A 15,574-nucleotide genomic window follows, 5' to 3' on the forward strand; every position below is an offset into this window, starting at 1 on the left:
AGAGCCTTTAGTAGTCCAGACACAGTGGTGAGTTGTAGAGCCTTTAGTAGTTCAAACACAGTGGTGAGTTGTAGAGCCTGTAGTAGTCCAGACACAGTGGTGAGTTGTAGAGCCTTTAGTAGTCCAGACACAGTGGTGAGTTGTAGAGCCTTTAGTAGTCCAGACATAGTGGTGAGTTGTAGAGCCTTTAGTTGTCCAAACACAGTGGTGAGTTGTAGAGCCTGTAGTAGTCCAGACACAGTGGTGAGTTGTAGAGCCTTTAGTAGTCCAAACACAGTGGTGAGTTGTAGAGCCTTTAGTAGTCCAAACACAGTGGTGAGTTGTAGAGCCTTTAGTAGTTCAAACACAGTGGTGAGTTGTAGAGCCTTTAGTAGTCCAGACACAGTGGTGAGTTGTAGAGCCTTTAGTAGTTCAAACACAGTGGTGAGTTGTAGAGCCTGTAGTAGTCCAAACACAGTGGTGAGTTGTAGAGCCTTTAGTTGTCCAGACACAGTGGTGAGTTGTAGAGCCTTTAGTTGTCCAGACACAGTGGTGAGTTGTAGAGCCTGTAGTAGTCCAGACACAGTGGTGAGTTGTAGAGCCTTTAGTAGTCCAGACACAGTGGTGAGTTGTAGAGCCTTTAGTTGTCCAGACACAGTGGTGAGTTGTAGAGCCTTTAGTTGTCCAGACACAGTGGTGAGTTGTAGAGCCTGTAGTAGTCCAAACACAGTGGTGAGTTGTAGAGCCTGTAGCAGTCCAAACACAGTGGTGAGTTGTAGAGCCTTTAGTAGTCCAGACACAGTGGTGAGTTGTAGAGCCTGTAGTAGTCCAGACACAGTGGTGAGTTGTAGAACCTTTAGTTGTCCAGACACAGTGGTGAGTTGTAGAGCCTTTAGTTGTCCAGACACAGTGGTGAGTTGTAGAGCCTGTAGTAGTCCAGACACAGTGGTGAGTTATAGAGCCTTTAGTTGTCCAGACACAGTGGTGAGTTGTAGAGCCTTTAGTTGTCCAGACACAGTGGTGAGTTGTAGAGCCTTTAGTAGTCCAGACACAGTGATGAGTTGTAGAGCCTTTAGTAGTCCAGACACAGTGGTGAGTTGTAGAGCCTTTAGTAGTCCAGACACAGTGGTGAGTTGTAGAGCTTTTAGTTGTCCAGACACAGTGGTGAGTTGTAGAGCCTGTGATAGTCCAGACACAGTGGTGAGTTGTAGAGCCTGTAGTAGTCCAGACACAGTGGTGAGTTGTAGAGCCTTTAGTTGTCCAGACAGTGGTGAGTTGTAGAGCCTTTAGTTGTCCAGACACAGTGATGAGTTGTAGAGCTACTGGTTGGGAGGTGAAGGGTGGAGGGTTAGAGGCCAACATTGTGTTTTAATCCAGCATGTGCTGTGGCTGTGCATGTGTGTGTGTGTGTGTGTGTGTGTGTGTGTGTGTGTGTGTGTGTGTGTGTGTGTGTGTGTGTGTGTGTGTGTGTGTGTGTGTGTGTGTGTGTGTGTGTGTGTGTGTGTGTGTGTGTGTGTGTGTGTGTGTGTGTGTGTGTGTGTGTGTGTGTGTGTGTGTGTGTGTGTGTGTGTGTGTGATGGGGGTTGTAGGGAAGATGGACAGATCGGGGGATGGCTCCCTGGACAAAGGCCTCATTCACGGGATGGCCCACCACCCCCACTCTGCTTTACAGGGAGGGACTGGAAAGGGGAGCTGGCTGGGGACTGCCTGGCTGCAGGCTGGCAGGGTTGACTGACATCCATATCTCTGGATGTTACGGGTAGCCTTTCCTCCCACTAACACTGAGCAGTTTCCTTCCCTTTTCTGACTCGATTCTGATTGGGCCTGTTCAGCTTTTGTTACTGGGGTGGTAGCCTACTGTTGTTACAGGTAGCCTTTGCTCCCTCAAATTCTGACCATTTTCCTTTCTGTATATTAAAGTCCAGTTAGCCACTGTTCTCTCCCAGAAAAAATACATGTTACATAATGATTTACAAACCTAGTCCCCAGAGGCACAGTACAGGGTCAGACCATGACCACATTACATTCCCACAATCTCCTCAGAGCACAAAGGGAACAAATGTGTTACAGTGTATTCAAAGATTTTAGATTCTACTTTAGTTGAAAATGGAAAAAGACATTGGGGCAGAGGTGTGTGTCCCCAAGTGTACTCCTTTTGACTACAGCCCAATTGAACCAGGTCAAAAGTAGTGCACTGCATTATATAGAGAATATAATGCCATTTGGGACGCATACTGGGTTATATGAGGTTCAGCAGTGAAAGTCTGGTAGAATGGAACCATAGAAATAGAATGGAACCTGGCCAAACCTGATAATTACACACTGTTTGTTGGACTTGGAACCGCAATGCAATACTTCCAGGGCTGGTTATAGAGAGATCATACATTTGGCTCACTGGTTACAGAGAGATCATACATTTGGCTCACTGGTTACAGAGAGATCATACATTTGGCTCACTGGTTACAGAGAGATCATACATTTGGCTCACTGGTTACAGAGAGATCATACATTTGGCTCACTGGTTACAGAGAGATCATACATTTGGCTCACTGGTTGGTTACAGAGAGATCATACATTTGGCTCATTGGTTACAGAGAGATCATACATTTGGCTCACTGGTTACAGAGAGATCATACATTTGGCTCACTGGTTACAGAGAGATCATACATTTGGCTCACTGGTTACAGAGAGATCATACATTTGGCTCACTGGTTACAGAGAGATCATACATTTGGCTCACTGGTTACAGAGAGATCATACATTTGGCTCACTGGTTATAGAGAGATCATACATTTGGCTCACTGGTTACAGAGAGATCATACATTTGGCTCACTGGTTACAGAGAGATCATACATTTGGCTTACTGGTTATAGAGAGATCATACATTTGGCTCACTGGTTACAGAGAGATCATACATTTGGCTCACTGGTTACAGAGAGATCATACATTTGGCTCACTGGTTATAGAGAGATCATACATTTGGCTCACTGGTTACAGAGAGATCATACATTTGGCTCACTGGTTACAGAGAGATCATACATTTGGCTCACTGGTTATAGAGAGATCATACATTTGGCTCACTGGTTATAGAGAGATCATACATTTGGCTCACTGGTTACAGAGAGATCATACATTTGGCTTACTGGTTACAGAGAGATCATACATTTGGCTCACTGGTTACAGAGAGATCATACATTTGGCTTACTGGTTACAGAGAGATCATAAATTTGGCTCACTGGTTATAGAGAGATCATACATTTGGCTTACTGGTTATAGAGAGATCATACATTTGGCTCACTGGTTATAGAGAGATCATACATTTGGCTCACTGGTTATAGAGAGATCATACATTTGGCTCACTGGTTACAGAGAGATCATACATTTGGCTTACTGGTTACAGAGAGATCATACATTTGGCTCACTGGTTACAGAGAGATCATACATTTGGCTTACTGGTTACAGAGAGATCATACATCTAGGCTTGATTGAGGTTGCCTGACCTAATCGAACCAATAGAATAGTCGCAAAAGTGCAAATCCCTGGCCATTTGGCACTCTAGGCAGACTAAAGCAAATGCTAAAAGTATTTGAGAGATTTTAAATAGTATTTCAACCAGTTTCAGGTCACTCCACCCACTCACTCTCTCTATGCATTTACTGTAATCCACTAAACCAGTTTCAATGTTGTTAGCCTTTTAGTTGGAATGGTCACTTGCAAGTCTCAAGAGATTCCGTTTTGGGCTGCAAGAGTTGTCTAGGACAGCCACCAATAAATGGTGTTGGTGTGAAGAGCAAGTGTCTGACCTTTGCTTTGTGTGTTGTCTTTTTATTTAGACTCTGTAGTACTCATTGAATGATCTGTGAGTTGGAAGGTCCTCTGAAAGACGCTGTTAACATGGCACCCGATTCCCTTTATTGTGAATTACTTTTGATCAGGGACATAGAACTCTGGTCAACTTTAATGCACTATATAGAAAGGGAAGCTGGACGCAGTCGTTGGCTGTTATTTACTAGATTTGGCTCTTTTCGCTGTTGCCTGAAATAGACAAACCTTGGTTTGCCAAAAAAGGCTTTCCTGCTCTATAAAACCAGTATCATAAACTGAGTAACTCTCTCTCTCTCTCTCGCTTACTTTTTCTCTCTCTCTCGCTTTCACTCTCTCTTTCACTCTCGTGCTCTCTCTTTATTTCTCTCTTTCTTTCTCTTTTGCTCTCTCTCTCTTTCACTCTCTCGCTCGCTCTCCCTCTTTTTACTCTGTCTTTATCTCTCTCTCTCTCTCCCTCTCTCTCCCTCTCCCTCTCTGTGACCATTCACTGGCTTCTCTACAGCCTATCTCAGTTTGTAATGGGAGGTTAGTTTATTTGTCTGTTTGAAGAACTTCAACCCTGCTGGAAGTATTCAGTAACTCTGAGTGAAAATGAGAGAGATCATGAGACTTTGAGAGATGTCAAAACTTTGATCATAGTTTTACCAAAGCGTAAGGTTTTAGTTTATGAAGGATTTATAGGTATTTATATTAGAGGTCGACCGATTAATCGGAATGGCAGATTAATCAGGGCCGATTTCAAGTTTTCATAAAAATCGGAAATCTGTATTTTTGGGCGCCGATTTTCGATTATAAAAAATAAAATAAAAATGTATTTAACTAGGTAGCCTGCCTGTTACGCGAATGCAGTAGAAGCCAAGGTAAATTGCTAGTGTAACGGATGTGAAATAGCTAACTAGTTAGTAGTGGTGCGCGCTAAATAGCGTTTCAATCGGTGACGTCACTTGCTCTGAGACCTTGAAGTAGTGGTTCCCCTTGCTCTGCAAGGGCCGCGGCTTTTGTGGAGCCATGGGTAACGATGCTTCGTGGGTGCAATGTAACAAGAATATTTAGACTTAGGGATGCCACCCATTAGATACGGAACCGTTCAGTATTTTATTTCACTTAAATAATAAATGTTTTGTTTTCGAAATGATAGTTTCCGGATTCGATCATATTAATGACCAAAGGCTCGTATTTCTGTGTGTTATTATGTTATAATTAAGTCTGATTTGATAGAGCAGTCTGACTGAGCAGCAGCAGGCCCGTAATCATTCATTCAAACAGCACTTTCGTGCATTTTGCCAGCAGCTCTTCGCAAGCACAGCGCTGTTTATGACTTCAAGCCTATCAGCCTAATGGCTAGCCAGTTAGCTGGGTGTGCGCTAATACTGTTTCAAACGTCACTCGCTTTTAGATTTGGAGTAATTATTCCCCTTGAGCTGCAAAGGCTACGGCTTTTGTGGAGCGATGGGTAATGATGCTTCGAGTGTGGCCGTTGTCGATGTGTTCCTGGTTCGAGCCCAGGTAGGGGCGAGGAGGGGGACGGAAGCTATACTGTTATACTGGCAATACTATAGTGCCTATAAGAACATCCAATAGTCAAAGGTATATGAACTACAAATGGTATAGAGAGAAATAGTCCTATAAATACTATATTAACTACAACCTAAAACCTCTTACCTTGGAATATTGAAGTCTCATGTTAAAAGGAACCACCAATTTTCATATGTTCTCATGTTCTGAGCAAGGAACTTAAACGTTAGCTTTTTTACATAGCACATATTTTACATGGCACATATTACTTTCTTCTCCAACACTTTGTTTTGGCATTATTTAAACCAAATTGAACATGTTTCATTATTTATTTGAGGCTAAATTGATTTTATTGCTGTTTTATATTAAGTTAAAATAAGTGTTAATTCAGTATTGTTGTAATTGTCATTATTATAAATTAAAAATTAAAAATGTAAAAATCGGCTGATTTAGCGTCCCTCTTAGCGTCCCCTGAGACGTCTGCGTCCCACCCAGCCATCTGGAAATGCAAATGTGCTACGCCAAATGCTAATAGCACTCATTAAAACTCAAACGTTCATTAAAACACACATGCAGGGTACTGAATTAAAGCTACACTCGTTGTGAATCTAGCCAACAAGTCAGATTTTTGAAATGCTTTTCGGTGAAAGCATGAGAAGCTATTATCTGATAGCATGCAACACCCCGAAATACCTGAAGGGGACGTAAACAAAATAATTAGCATAGCCGGCGCTACACAAAACGCAGAAATAAAATATAAAACATTCATTACCTTTGACGAGCTTCTTTGTTGGCACTCCTATATGTCCCATAAACATCACTATTGGGTCTTTTTTCGATTAAATCGGTCCATATATACCCAAAATATCCATCTATGAAAAGTGTGTGATCCAGAAAAAAACAGTTTTAAAACACAACATCATCTTTTTTAATTAAAAAAGTTGACTATAAACTTCCACAAAACACTTCAAAATGCTTTTGTAATCCAACTTTAGGTATTAGTAAACATTAATAATCTATCAAATTGATCACGGGGCGATGTATATTCAATAGCTCCACGTCTTCAAATCATGGTCGGAAATCTCTCTTCCAAAACATCCTGTCGGAGACCGGATGGAATGGGGTCTCTCTTCTTCGTTAGATCAAGGAACAACTCCCAGGCAATTGCCAAGACTGGCGACATCGTGTGGAAGCTGTAGGACTTGTAATCTCGGCCCCATCTAATTTGCTGTGCCATAGACAATACATGCAAGTGGCACATTGATATTTTTTTCCACTTTTTGGTGAACAGTTTTCCTTGGGCTTTTCGACGAAGCACACGTTCTGTTATAGTCACAGCCGTGATTTAACCAGTTTTAGAAACGTCAGAGTGTTTTCTATCCACACATACTAATCATATGCATATACTATATTCCTGGCATGAGTAGCAGGACGCTGAAATGTTGCGCGATTTTTAACAGAATGTTCAAAAAAGTAAGGCATAGGCTTAAGAGGTATCGGTACCGGCCTTTTTGGTCCTCCAATAATAGGTATCGGTATCAGCGTTGAAAAAAATCAAAATCGGTCTACCTCTAATTTATATAGACCTTATACTGGACTTAGGAGGTAAGCTTCTGTACTTTTGAAACACTCTTATTTAAAATGTCAATATTTGACAGAGCAAGCAGTGAATTGTGGATGGTTTCTGAGCTTGGAGGCAGAGCAAGCAGTGAATTGTGGAATGGTTTATGAGCTTGGAGGCAGAGCAAGCAGTGAATTGTGGAATGGTTTATGAGCTTGGAGGCAGAGCAAGCAGTGAATTGTGGAATGGTTTATGAGCTTGGAGGCAGAGCAAGCAGTGAATTGTGGAATGGTTTATGAGCTTGGAGGCAGAGCAAGCAGTGAATTGTGGAATGGTTTATGAGCTTGGAGGCAGAGCAAGCAGTGAATTGTGGAATGGTTTCTGAGCTTGGAGGCAGAGCAAGCAGTGAATTGTGGAATGGTTTATGAGCTTGGAGGCAGAGCAAGCAGTGAATTGTGGAATGGTTTCTGAGCTTGGAGGCAGAGCAAGCAGTGAATTGTGGAATGGTTTCTGAGCTTGGAGGCAGAGCAAGCAGTGAATTGTGGAATGGTTTATGAGCTTGGAGGCAGAGCAAGCAGTGAATTCTGGAATGGTTTATGAGCTTGGAGGCAGAGCAAGCAGTGAATTGTGGAATGGTTTCTGAGCTTGGAGGCAGAGCAAGCAGTGAATTGTGGAATGGTTTCTGAGCTTGGAGGCAGAGCAGGCAGTGCATTGTGGAATGGTTTCTGAGCTTGGAGGCAGAGCAAGCAGTGCATTGTGGAATGGTTTCTGAGCTTGGAGGCAGAGCAAGCAGTGCATTGTTGTGGAAAAGGTTTCCAAGCATGAAACACTGGACAGTGTGGAAAAAAACAACAGCACAAAAGGGCATTATTTGGAGCAGGCCTACGCTGGGCAGATGCAGGGTTTAAACACTGCTCCTGTGTGGTGGTAGCCAGGAGAAAGAACCCAGGCATTGAGAGAGACGCCATTGGTCCAGTCGGGACTTTAGTAGATCAGAAGCGGTTGCAAAGTGGAAAGATTCAAAATTTTAGTTTATTGTTGAGGTACTGCCATTATCTAACCTAACACTAGGCCTATGTTTTGTCAAGGATGATTCAAGGATGATTCAAGGATGACTGTGGTTTACAGCGTTTAATCTCACGCTCACAACAAACCACTCAAACCACTCACGTCAATAATTCTCTTTCGGTCTACTCAGGACTAAAGCTCTTCCCCCTGTCAAGCTGACACAGCTCTGTTCATGGTCTAACACTTTACCCACTACAGTACATGTAGTCCTGTATTCTGCTAATGGTAAACTATTATTAGTAACATTCACTTTCAGGCGGTAACAGGAAGGGAATGAAATTAAAAAGTGTCTTTCGTTGGCTTGTATCACATTGTTTGACATGTTCATTTTGCGGCTGATTTTTCTGTTTGTGTGGTAGTTGGTAGAGGCATGAACGTTATCAAGACCTTGACTTACTTTCTATTGCATTTCAGTAGTTACTGTACTGTATGCCCATGATAAATACAGTATATTGTTTGTAAAAGTTTCAATTGAAATATTTCATCGGTTGAGTTCACAAAGTTGAACTGAAACATACTTTTATTTGGTTATACACAAAGTTAAACTTTACACTGGAAGCGTTATCATTATAAAACATGTTCCATTACCTTGTCCTTCTGTACAATTCAGTTAACATGTTCTGCTGTGTTATGTTTTTGTCTGTAGGTGTGGACAAGTACACCCAGTTCAGCTGTGAGGCCCACAACCAGAAAGGTGTCACTACTTCCAGGGAAGCTAACGTCAACATTAAAGGTAATCTGGATTCCAAAGTCTCCTCCCACACTTTGAACTGTTTGAATAAGATAACATGGACAGGGGAGATCATCCTAGATTAGCACTTTGTGAAAATGGGCTTTGATCTTTTTGAGTGCACATTCAGGCTGTCTGAGCAGTAATAGTGCCCTAAATCTCAGTGTGTGGTGCCCTGTAAGGCAGCCACGGTACTTCTTGGTGAGGCAGCCACGGTGCTTCTTGGTGAGGCAGCCACGGTGCTTCGTGGTGAGGCAGCCACGGTGCTTCTTGGTGAGACAGCCACGGTGCTTCTTGGTGAGGCAGCCACGGTGCTTCTTGGTGAGGCAGCCACGGTGCTTCATGGTGAGGCAGCCACGGTGCTTCTTGGTGAGACAGCCACGGTGCTTCTTGGTGAGGCAGCCACGGTGCTTCTTGGTGAGGCAGCCACGGTGCTTCTTGGTGAGGCAGCCACGATGCTTCTTGGTGAGGCAGCCACGGTGCTTCTTGGTGAGGCAGCCATGATGCTTCTTGGTGAGGCAGCCACGGTGCTTCTTGGTGAGGCAGCCACGGTGCTTCTTGGTGAGGCAGCCACGGTGCTTCTTGGTGAGGCAGCCACGGTGCTTCTTTGTAAGGCAGCCACGGTGCTTCCTGGTGAGGCAGCCACGGTGCTTCCTGGTGAGGCAGCCACGGTGCTTCCTGGTGAGGCAGCCACGGTGCTTCTTGGTGAGGCAGCCACGGTTCTTCTTGGTGAGGCAGCCATGGTGCTTCTTGGTGAAGCAGCCATGGTGCTTCTTGGTGAGGCAGCCACGGTGCTTCTTGGTGAGGCAGCCACGGTGCTTTTTGGTGAGTCAGCCACGGTACTTCTTGGTGAGGCAGCCACGGTTCTTCTTGGTGAGTCAGCCACGGTACTTCTTGGTGAGTCAGCCACGGTGTTAGGTCGCTGCTCTGGTGTTTTTCGGTTTTATTTGTTAATTTATGGATTGCTGTTTTGGCTGTAATTATTACTGTATGGGGATTACGTGGATTTTATTCCCCTTCTCTCGTGATGATGGATTGTGTTTGGTATGTTTGCAGTGCTTCCAGCTCCTGTCTCTGAGGTCACAGTGATACAACGTGAATCTAACAAACTAGTTCTGAGATGGACCCCTGGACACGATGGATTCTCCCCACTCACTACTTGCCAGATCAGGGTAAGCAAAGCTCCACACTCTCTGCCTAGATGGTGTATGATGACACAGAGAGACTAGCCTTGCTACCCATCCACATCGCTCCGGCCAAATGCCACGCCCTCTAACCATCAATCAATCGATCAATCAATCAAATGTATTAATTAAAGCCCTTTTTACATCAGCTGATGTCACAAAGTGCTATATAGAAACCCAGCCTAAAACCCCAAACAACAAGCAATGCAGATGTAGAAGTATGGTGGCTAGGAAAAACTCCCTAGAAAGGCAGGAACCTAGGAAGAAGCCGAGAGAGGAACCAGGCTCTGAGGGGTGGCCAGTCCTCTTCTGGTTGTGCCGGGTGGAGATTATAACAGAACATGGCCAAGATGTTCAAACGTTCATAGATGACCAACCCGGGTCAAATAATTATAATAATCACAGTGGTTGTAGAGGGTGCAACAGCTTAGCACCTCAGAAGTAAATGTCAGTTGGCTTTTCATAGCCGAGCATTCAGAGTTAGAGACAGCAGGTGCAGTAGAGAGAGAGAGAGTTGAAAACAGCAGGTCTGGGACAAGGTAGCATGTCTGGTGAACAGGTCAGGGTTCCATAGCCGCAGGCAGAACAGTTGAAACTGGAAAAGCAGCACGACCAGGTGGACTGGGGATAGCAAGGAGTCATCAGGCCAAGTAGTCCTGAGGCATGCTCCCAGGGCCAGGAGGGGAGGTAGACTGAGAGAGAGAGAATTAGAGGGAGCATACTTACATTCACCAGATAAGACAGGAGAAATACTCCAGATATAACAGACTGACCCTAGCCCCAAGACACATAAACCTTTGCAGCGTAAATACTGGAAGCTGAGACAGGAGGGGTCGGGAGACATTGTGGCCCTGTCCAACGATACCCCTGGACAGGGCCAAACAGGCAGGATATAACCACACCCAGTTTTCCAAAGCACAGCCCCCACACCACTAGAGGGATATATTCAACCACCAACTTACCATCCTGACACAAGGCTGAGTATAGCCCACGAAGATCACCCCTATGTTTCGTCAGTTAATCAACCCACTCAAGTGATGCACCCCTCCTAGGGATGGGATGGAAGAGCACCAGTAAGCCAGAGACTCAGCCCCTGTAATAGGGTTAGAGGCAGAGAATCCCGGTGGAGAGAGGGGAACCGGCCAGGCAGAGACAGCAAGGGTGGTTCATTGCTCCAGTGCCTTTCCGTTCACCTTCACACCCCTGGGCCAGAATACACTCAATTATAGGACATACTGAAGAGATGAGTCTTCGGTAAAGACTTAAAGGTTGAGACCGAGTCTGCGTCTCTCACATGGATAGGCAGACCATTCCATAAAAATTGAGCTCTATAGGAGAAAGCCCTGCCTCCAGCTGTTTGCTTAGAAATTCAAGTGACAATAAGGAGGCCTGCGTCTTGTGCCCGTAGCGTATGTGTAGGTATGTATGGCAGGACCAAATCAGATAGATCGGTAGGAGCAAGCCCATGTAATGCTTTGTAGTTTAGCAGTGAAATCTAAACATCAGCCCTAGCCTTAACAGGAAGCCAGTGTAGAGAGGCTAGCACTGGAGTAATATGATCAAATTATGGGGTTCTAGTCGGGATTCTAGCAACCGTATTTAGCACTAACTGAAGTTTATTTAGTGCTTTATCCGAGTAGCTGTAAAGTAGAGCATTGCAGTATTCTAATCTAGAAGTGACAAAGAAATTGATGACCTTTTCTGCATCATTTTTGTACAGAAAGTTTAAGATTTTTGCAATGTTACGAAGATGGAAAAAAGCTCTAACATTTCTTCTCCACTATAAGTCTGCATTTGATCGCCTACCTGATGACTTCTAGAATGCGAACACATTCAAAGTGTTTTGATTGGTCCCAGAAACCGGTGGGTTGGGCCAGAGCCTGAACACGTGGGTAAAGCACCGTTTTGGAAATATTAATTGGCTTTGATACTCGCTGATGGCTTGTTTGGTACAATGCCCCTCACTTTGACATCAGCAGAGTCAGCAGTGTGGTTCCTAAACCACTGTGATATTTTTGCACAAATGTATCTTTTTATTAGAAAATTCTGTCCTGAATGTCTGTCTACAGTAGGCTATATATTTTTCTAACCTATATTTTTCCCTGTGCTCTCTTCAAGGTGAAAGAGGTGAGCCGAAGGAGAGGAGAGGTCAGGCTGGCTAGAATAATCAACACTACAGCTCCTCCGTTCCAGAGTGATGTCCCGGGGTTACAGGCCATGACCTGGTACAACATGAGCGTCTCCTGTAGCAACGAGCTCGGCCATTCACCAGTCAGTACCTGGGTCCAGAGCAACACTACAGAAGGAGGTGGGTAATATCTATGGGCCCGGGTAAAAAGTAGTGCACAATGTAGGGAATAGGGTGCCATTTAGGACACAGACCCATTGTCTTTGAAAAGGTGCTGGACATCAATACATTTTCAATACAAGGTGAAAATAGACTCTGTACACTGAAGTCTACGCTCCCATGTGAATTATTGGTGACAATGTTTCAACCACATCATGATCCGCTATACCGCAGCAAGGCCATGGGTCAGTTTGGAGATTTCGGTCGTGTTTTCATGCATAGAGAATGCATAGATCGCAGGAGCAGCCTGTCCAGGTCCTTGCCTTCTTAAGACTGCATACATCATACGCACTTGCCTGTATTGAATTCTGTAGATCCTGCCTCTGTATAAGATGCATGGCTGTGTGTTGTGTTATTGTATCCTGGGGGGATCCAAATTGAATTGTTACATTTCACAGTTGTTTCACTTCACGAAAGAGAGCAATTCAGTTTGGATCCGGGCTAGTTTTCTTGTCCCCTCGTCCCATCAAGTATTCAGAAATCAGTTTAATTTCATTGATCAGAAATCGTTAGAAGTACAGTACATATTATATTTTGCATGACAGGGGGTTCCCTAGTGAAATGTGCATCTCATCCAGAATATGTCAGATATTATCTTTGCATATCTTCCTGAGAGGCCACATAGGAAGCAAAAGCAGGAGTGGTCTCATGGAGAAAGCATGCAGTTCATAGAGTACGGGTGGGGCTGCTTCCGACTTCCTCTCTAAACTCAAGCCGCTGTTGGGGATATTTTAGTCTGCAGATCTGACAGAAATCTTTCCATGCCGTAGGAAACATCAGAAGTGGTTGGCCCGAATGTGGCCTCATCTCAGTCATTTTCTTTGACGACTAGACATATTGAAAATGATTTATTATTTGTTTCATTACCTCCTATATAAAAATGTTGATGTAACCGCGAAGGACCGTGCACATTAATCACCATTTCAGTGTTCTTATCAATGAGAATGTGCCAATGTTTGCAAAAGTAGTCTGTTGTATGTGAGCTCTATTTGAGTATTATCACAGATTCCAAGATTGAAGATCATATTTGAGTGTGCGACCCTCTCTTTTCCTTCCCTTTGTTACTCCAGTACCGTCAGTCTACCCCCCGTAACGTGACTGTTATGCTAAACGAGTCACTGCTGGTGATCCGATGGAAGGACCCGCCCCAGGACAGGGTCAACGGAATCCTCACAGGTTATGATGTCATCGTCACGTATGGGACTCGGGTCAACAAGGTGAGTCTCCTCTTGGAACCTGGAAGACATTGATGCTATCACCCTAGAAATATGATTGTTAGAATGGACGCTTCCATTCTATTTCTATGGCGCTCATTGCCTCTCTCAATCACTGAAAGAGGCAGTCGGTCTCCCCATGGGTCTCTCCCCATGGGTCTCAAAAAGTATTCTATTCTATTGATTCATCCATGCCTCTGTGAGATCTAGAATAGCAGAAACTTGAGATGGCCTACTGTAAAAGGTTTTGTTGCACTTTCAATATTAACAATGTCAGTTTCATACTGAGATTTCGGTACCAGGATTCAAGAAGTGAGATGGTCATATGATTTTATAGTCAGTCAGTTTGTTCATAAGGTGGAGTGTGTGTGAGTGTGTGTGTTTGTTTGTGTGTGTGTGAGCGCGTGCATGCATTGTATGAGGTGGGGGATTGTTGGTCCTTCTGACGTCATTCCTTTCTACCCAACAGACGGTCAACTTCTCTATTCTCTGTCCTGAACTAAAGTGTTTCACTCTACTGTTGAGTCAACAGTAACCTCTCCTCTGTGTAGCAATGCAGTAGTTGTCATTTTTAGGGAATGCTGAAAGTTATTATCCTGGTCCTATATCTGTAGTGCACTGTGTAGGGAATAGGGTACCATTTAGGACACTTCCCAGGTCTCTCTAATACAATAGCAGGTTTCCTGTCACTTTCTGGTTGTGTCGTGGTTTACTGGAATAGAGTTTCCCCGTCTGAGTATTGTGTCCCTGTCTGAGTCATTGGTTGGTGGAGTGAACGGAAAATGAATACCTTAGATAGAGAGGGACTGTGTCCCAAATGGCACCCTGTTCTCTGATCCCCCAACTCAGTCCTGGAGACATCAAGGGGTGCACCTTTAGGTTTTTGCCCAAACACTACACAGCTGATTCAAATCATCAAAGCTTAGGAAAGACTGCTCTATTTGTGTCCCACTACATAGGGACTCAAACAAAGATATATATGTGTAATAACCATATGCCCTGTCCAGTCAAATGATGACATCACCACGTACAAAGGCTTTGTAACGACATCAGTGAATGAATGGATATGTATAATAACCCATGTGGGTCCTGTCCAGTCAAAAGCTGTCCGCATGACGTCATCACACAAAGGCTTGGTCAGAAACAACACTCACATATCAGTGACGGAAAGTGTGTGTGTGTGTGTGTGTGTGTGAGACCCAACTCCTGTATCTTCAGCTGTTCTGTTGTTTCACCAGCCAAACAGCTGTGTTGTTCAAGAGAGTTATTCACAGAGTGATTCACAGAAACACCTTACACAGACACCTAACTTATTCTACTTTTCAACTCTATTCAACCCTGCTCTACTCAAGCCTACTCTACTCTACTCAACTCTACACTCTTAGAAAAAAAAAGGTTATTCAGCTGTCCCCATAGGAAAACCATTTTCGGTTCCAGGTACAACTCTTTTGGGTTCCTCTTAGAACTCTCTGTGGAACAGTTTCTATGTGGAACTCAAAAGGGTTCTACCTGGAACCAAAAAGGGTTCTCCTATGGAGACAGCCAAAGAGGTTCTAGATTTCACCTTTTTTTCTAAGATTGTACTCTACAATACTATATTCTACTCTACCCTACTGTACTTTACTCTGCTCTATTCTACTCAACTGTACCCTGCTCTGCTCTACCCCCTTCTCTACCCTGCTCTACTCTACCCCCTCCTATACCCCCTACTCTACCCTGATCTGCCCTACACCCTCCTATACCCCCTACTCTACCCGGCTCTACTCTACCCCTCCTATACCCCCTACTCTACCCTGATCTGCTCTACACCCTCCTATACCCCTACTCTAACCTGATCTACTCTACCCCTCCTATACCCCCTACTCTACCCTGATCTGCTCTACACCCTCCTATACCCCCTACTCTAACCTGATCTGCTCTAACCCCTCCTATACCCCCTACTCTACCCTGCTCTGCTCTACCCTGCTCTGCTCTACACCCTACTCTACCCTGCTCTGCTCTGCTCTACACCCTACTCTACCCCCTACTCAACCCTGCTCTGCAACATACTCTACCCTGCTCTGCGCTACCTCCTACTCTATACCCTACTCTACCATGCTCTGCTCTACCCCCTACTCTACACCCTACTCTACCCTGCTCTGCTCTACACCC

At 44.3% G+C, this 15,574-nt stretch overlaps 1 protein-coding gene across 1 annotated transcript in view; it reads left to right on the forward strand.

Annotated features, from left to right (window-relative positions):
* The window catches only part of mertka (c-mer proto-oncogene tyrosine kinase a), a 44,250-nt gene that overhangs the window by 13,488 nt on the left and 15,188 nt on the right, over positions 1–15,574 (forward strand). The window contains exons 6-10 of the mRNA XM_046354919.1: positions 8,595–8,681; positions 9,735–9,850; positions 11,981–12,170; positions 12,384–12,394; positions 13,280–13,426. Coding sequence (XP_046210875.1) covers positions 8,595–8,681; positions 9,735–9,850; positions 11,981–12,170; positions 12,384–12,394; positions 13,280–13,426 — 551 coding nt within the window. The remainder of the gene's footprint in view (positions 1–8,594; positions 8,682–9,734; positions 9,851–11,980; positions 12,171–12,383; positions 12,395–13,279; positions 13,427–15,574) is intronic.

Source organism: Oncorhynchus gorbuscha, linkage group LG07 (assembly GCF_021184085.1).
Source record: "Oncorhynchus gorbuscha isolate QuinsamMale2020 ecotype Even-year linkage group LG07, OgorEven_v1.0, whole genome shotgun sequence".
NCBI lineage: Eukaryota > Metazoa > Chordata > Actinopteri > Salmoniformes > Salmonidae > Oncorhynchus > Oncorhynchus gorbuscha.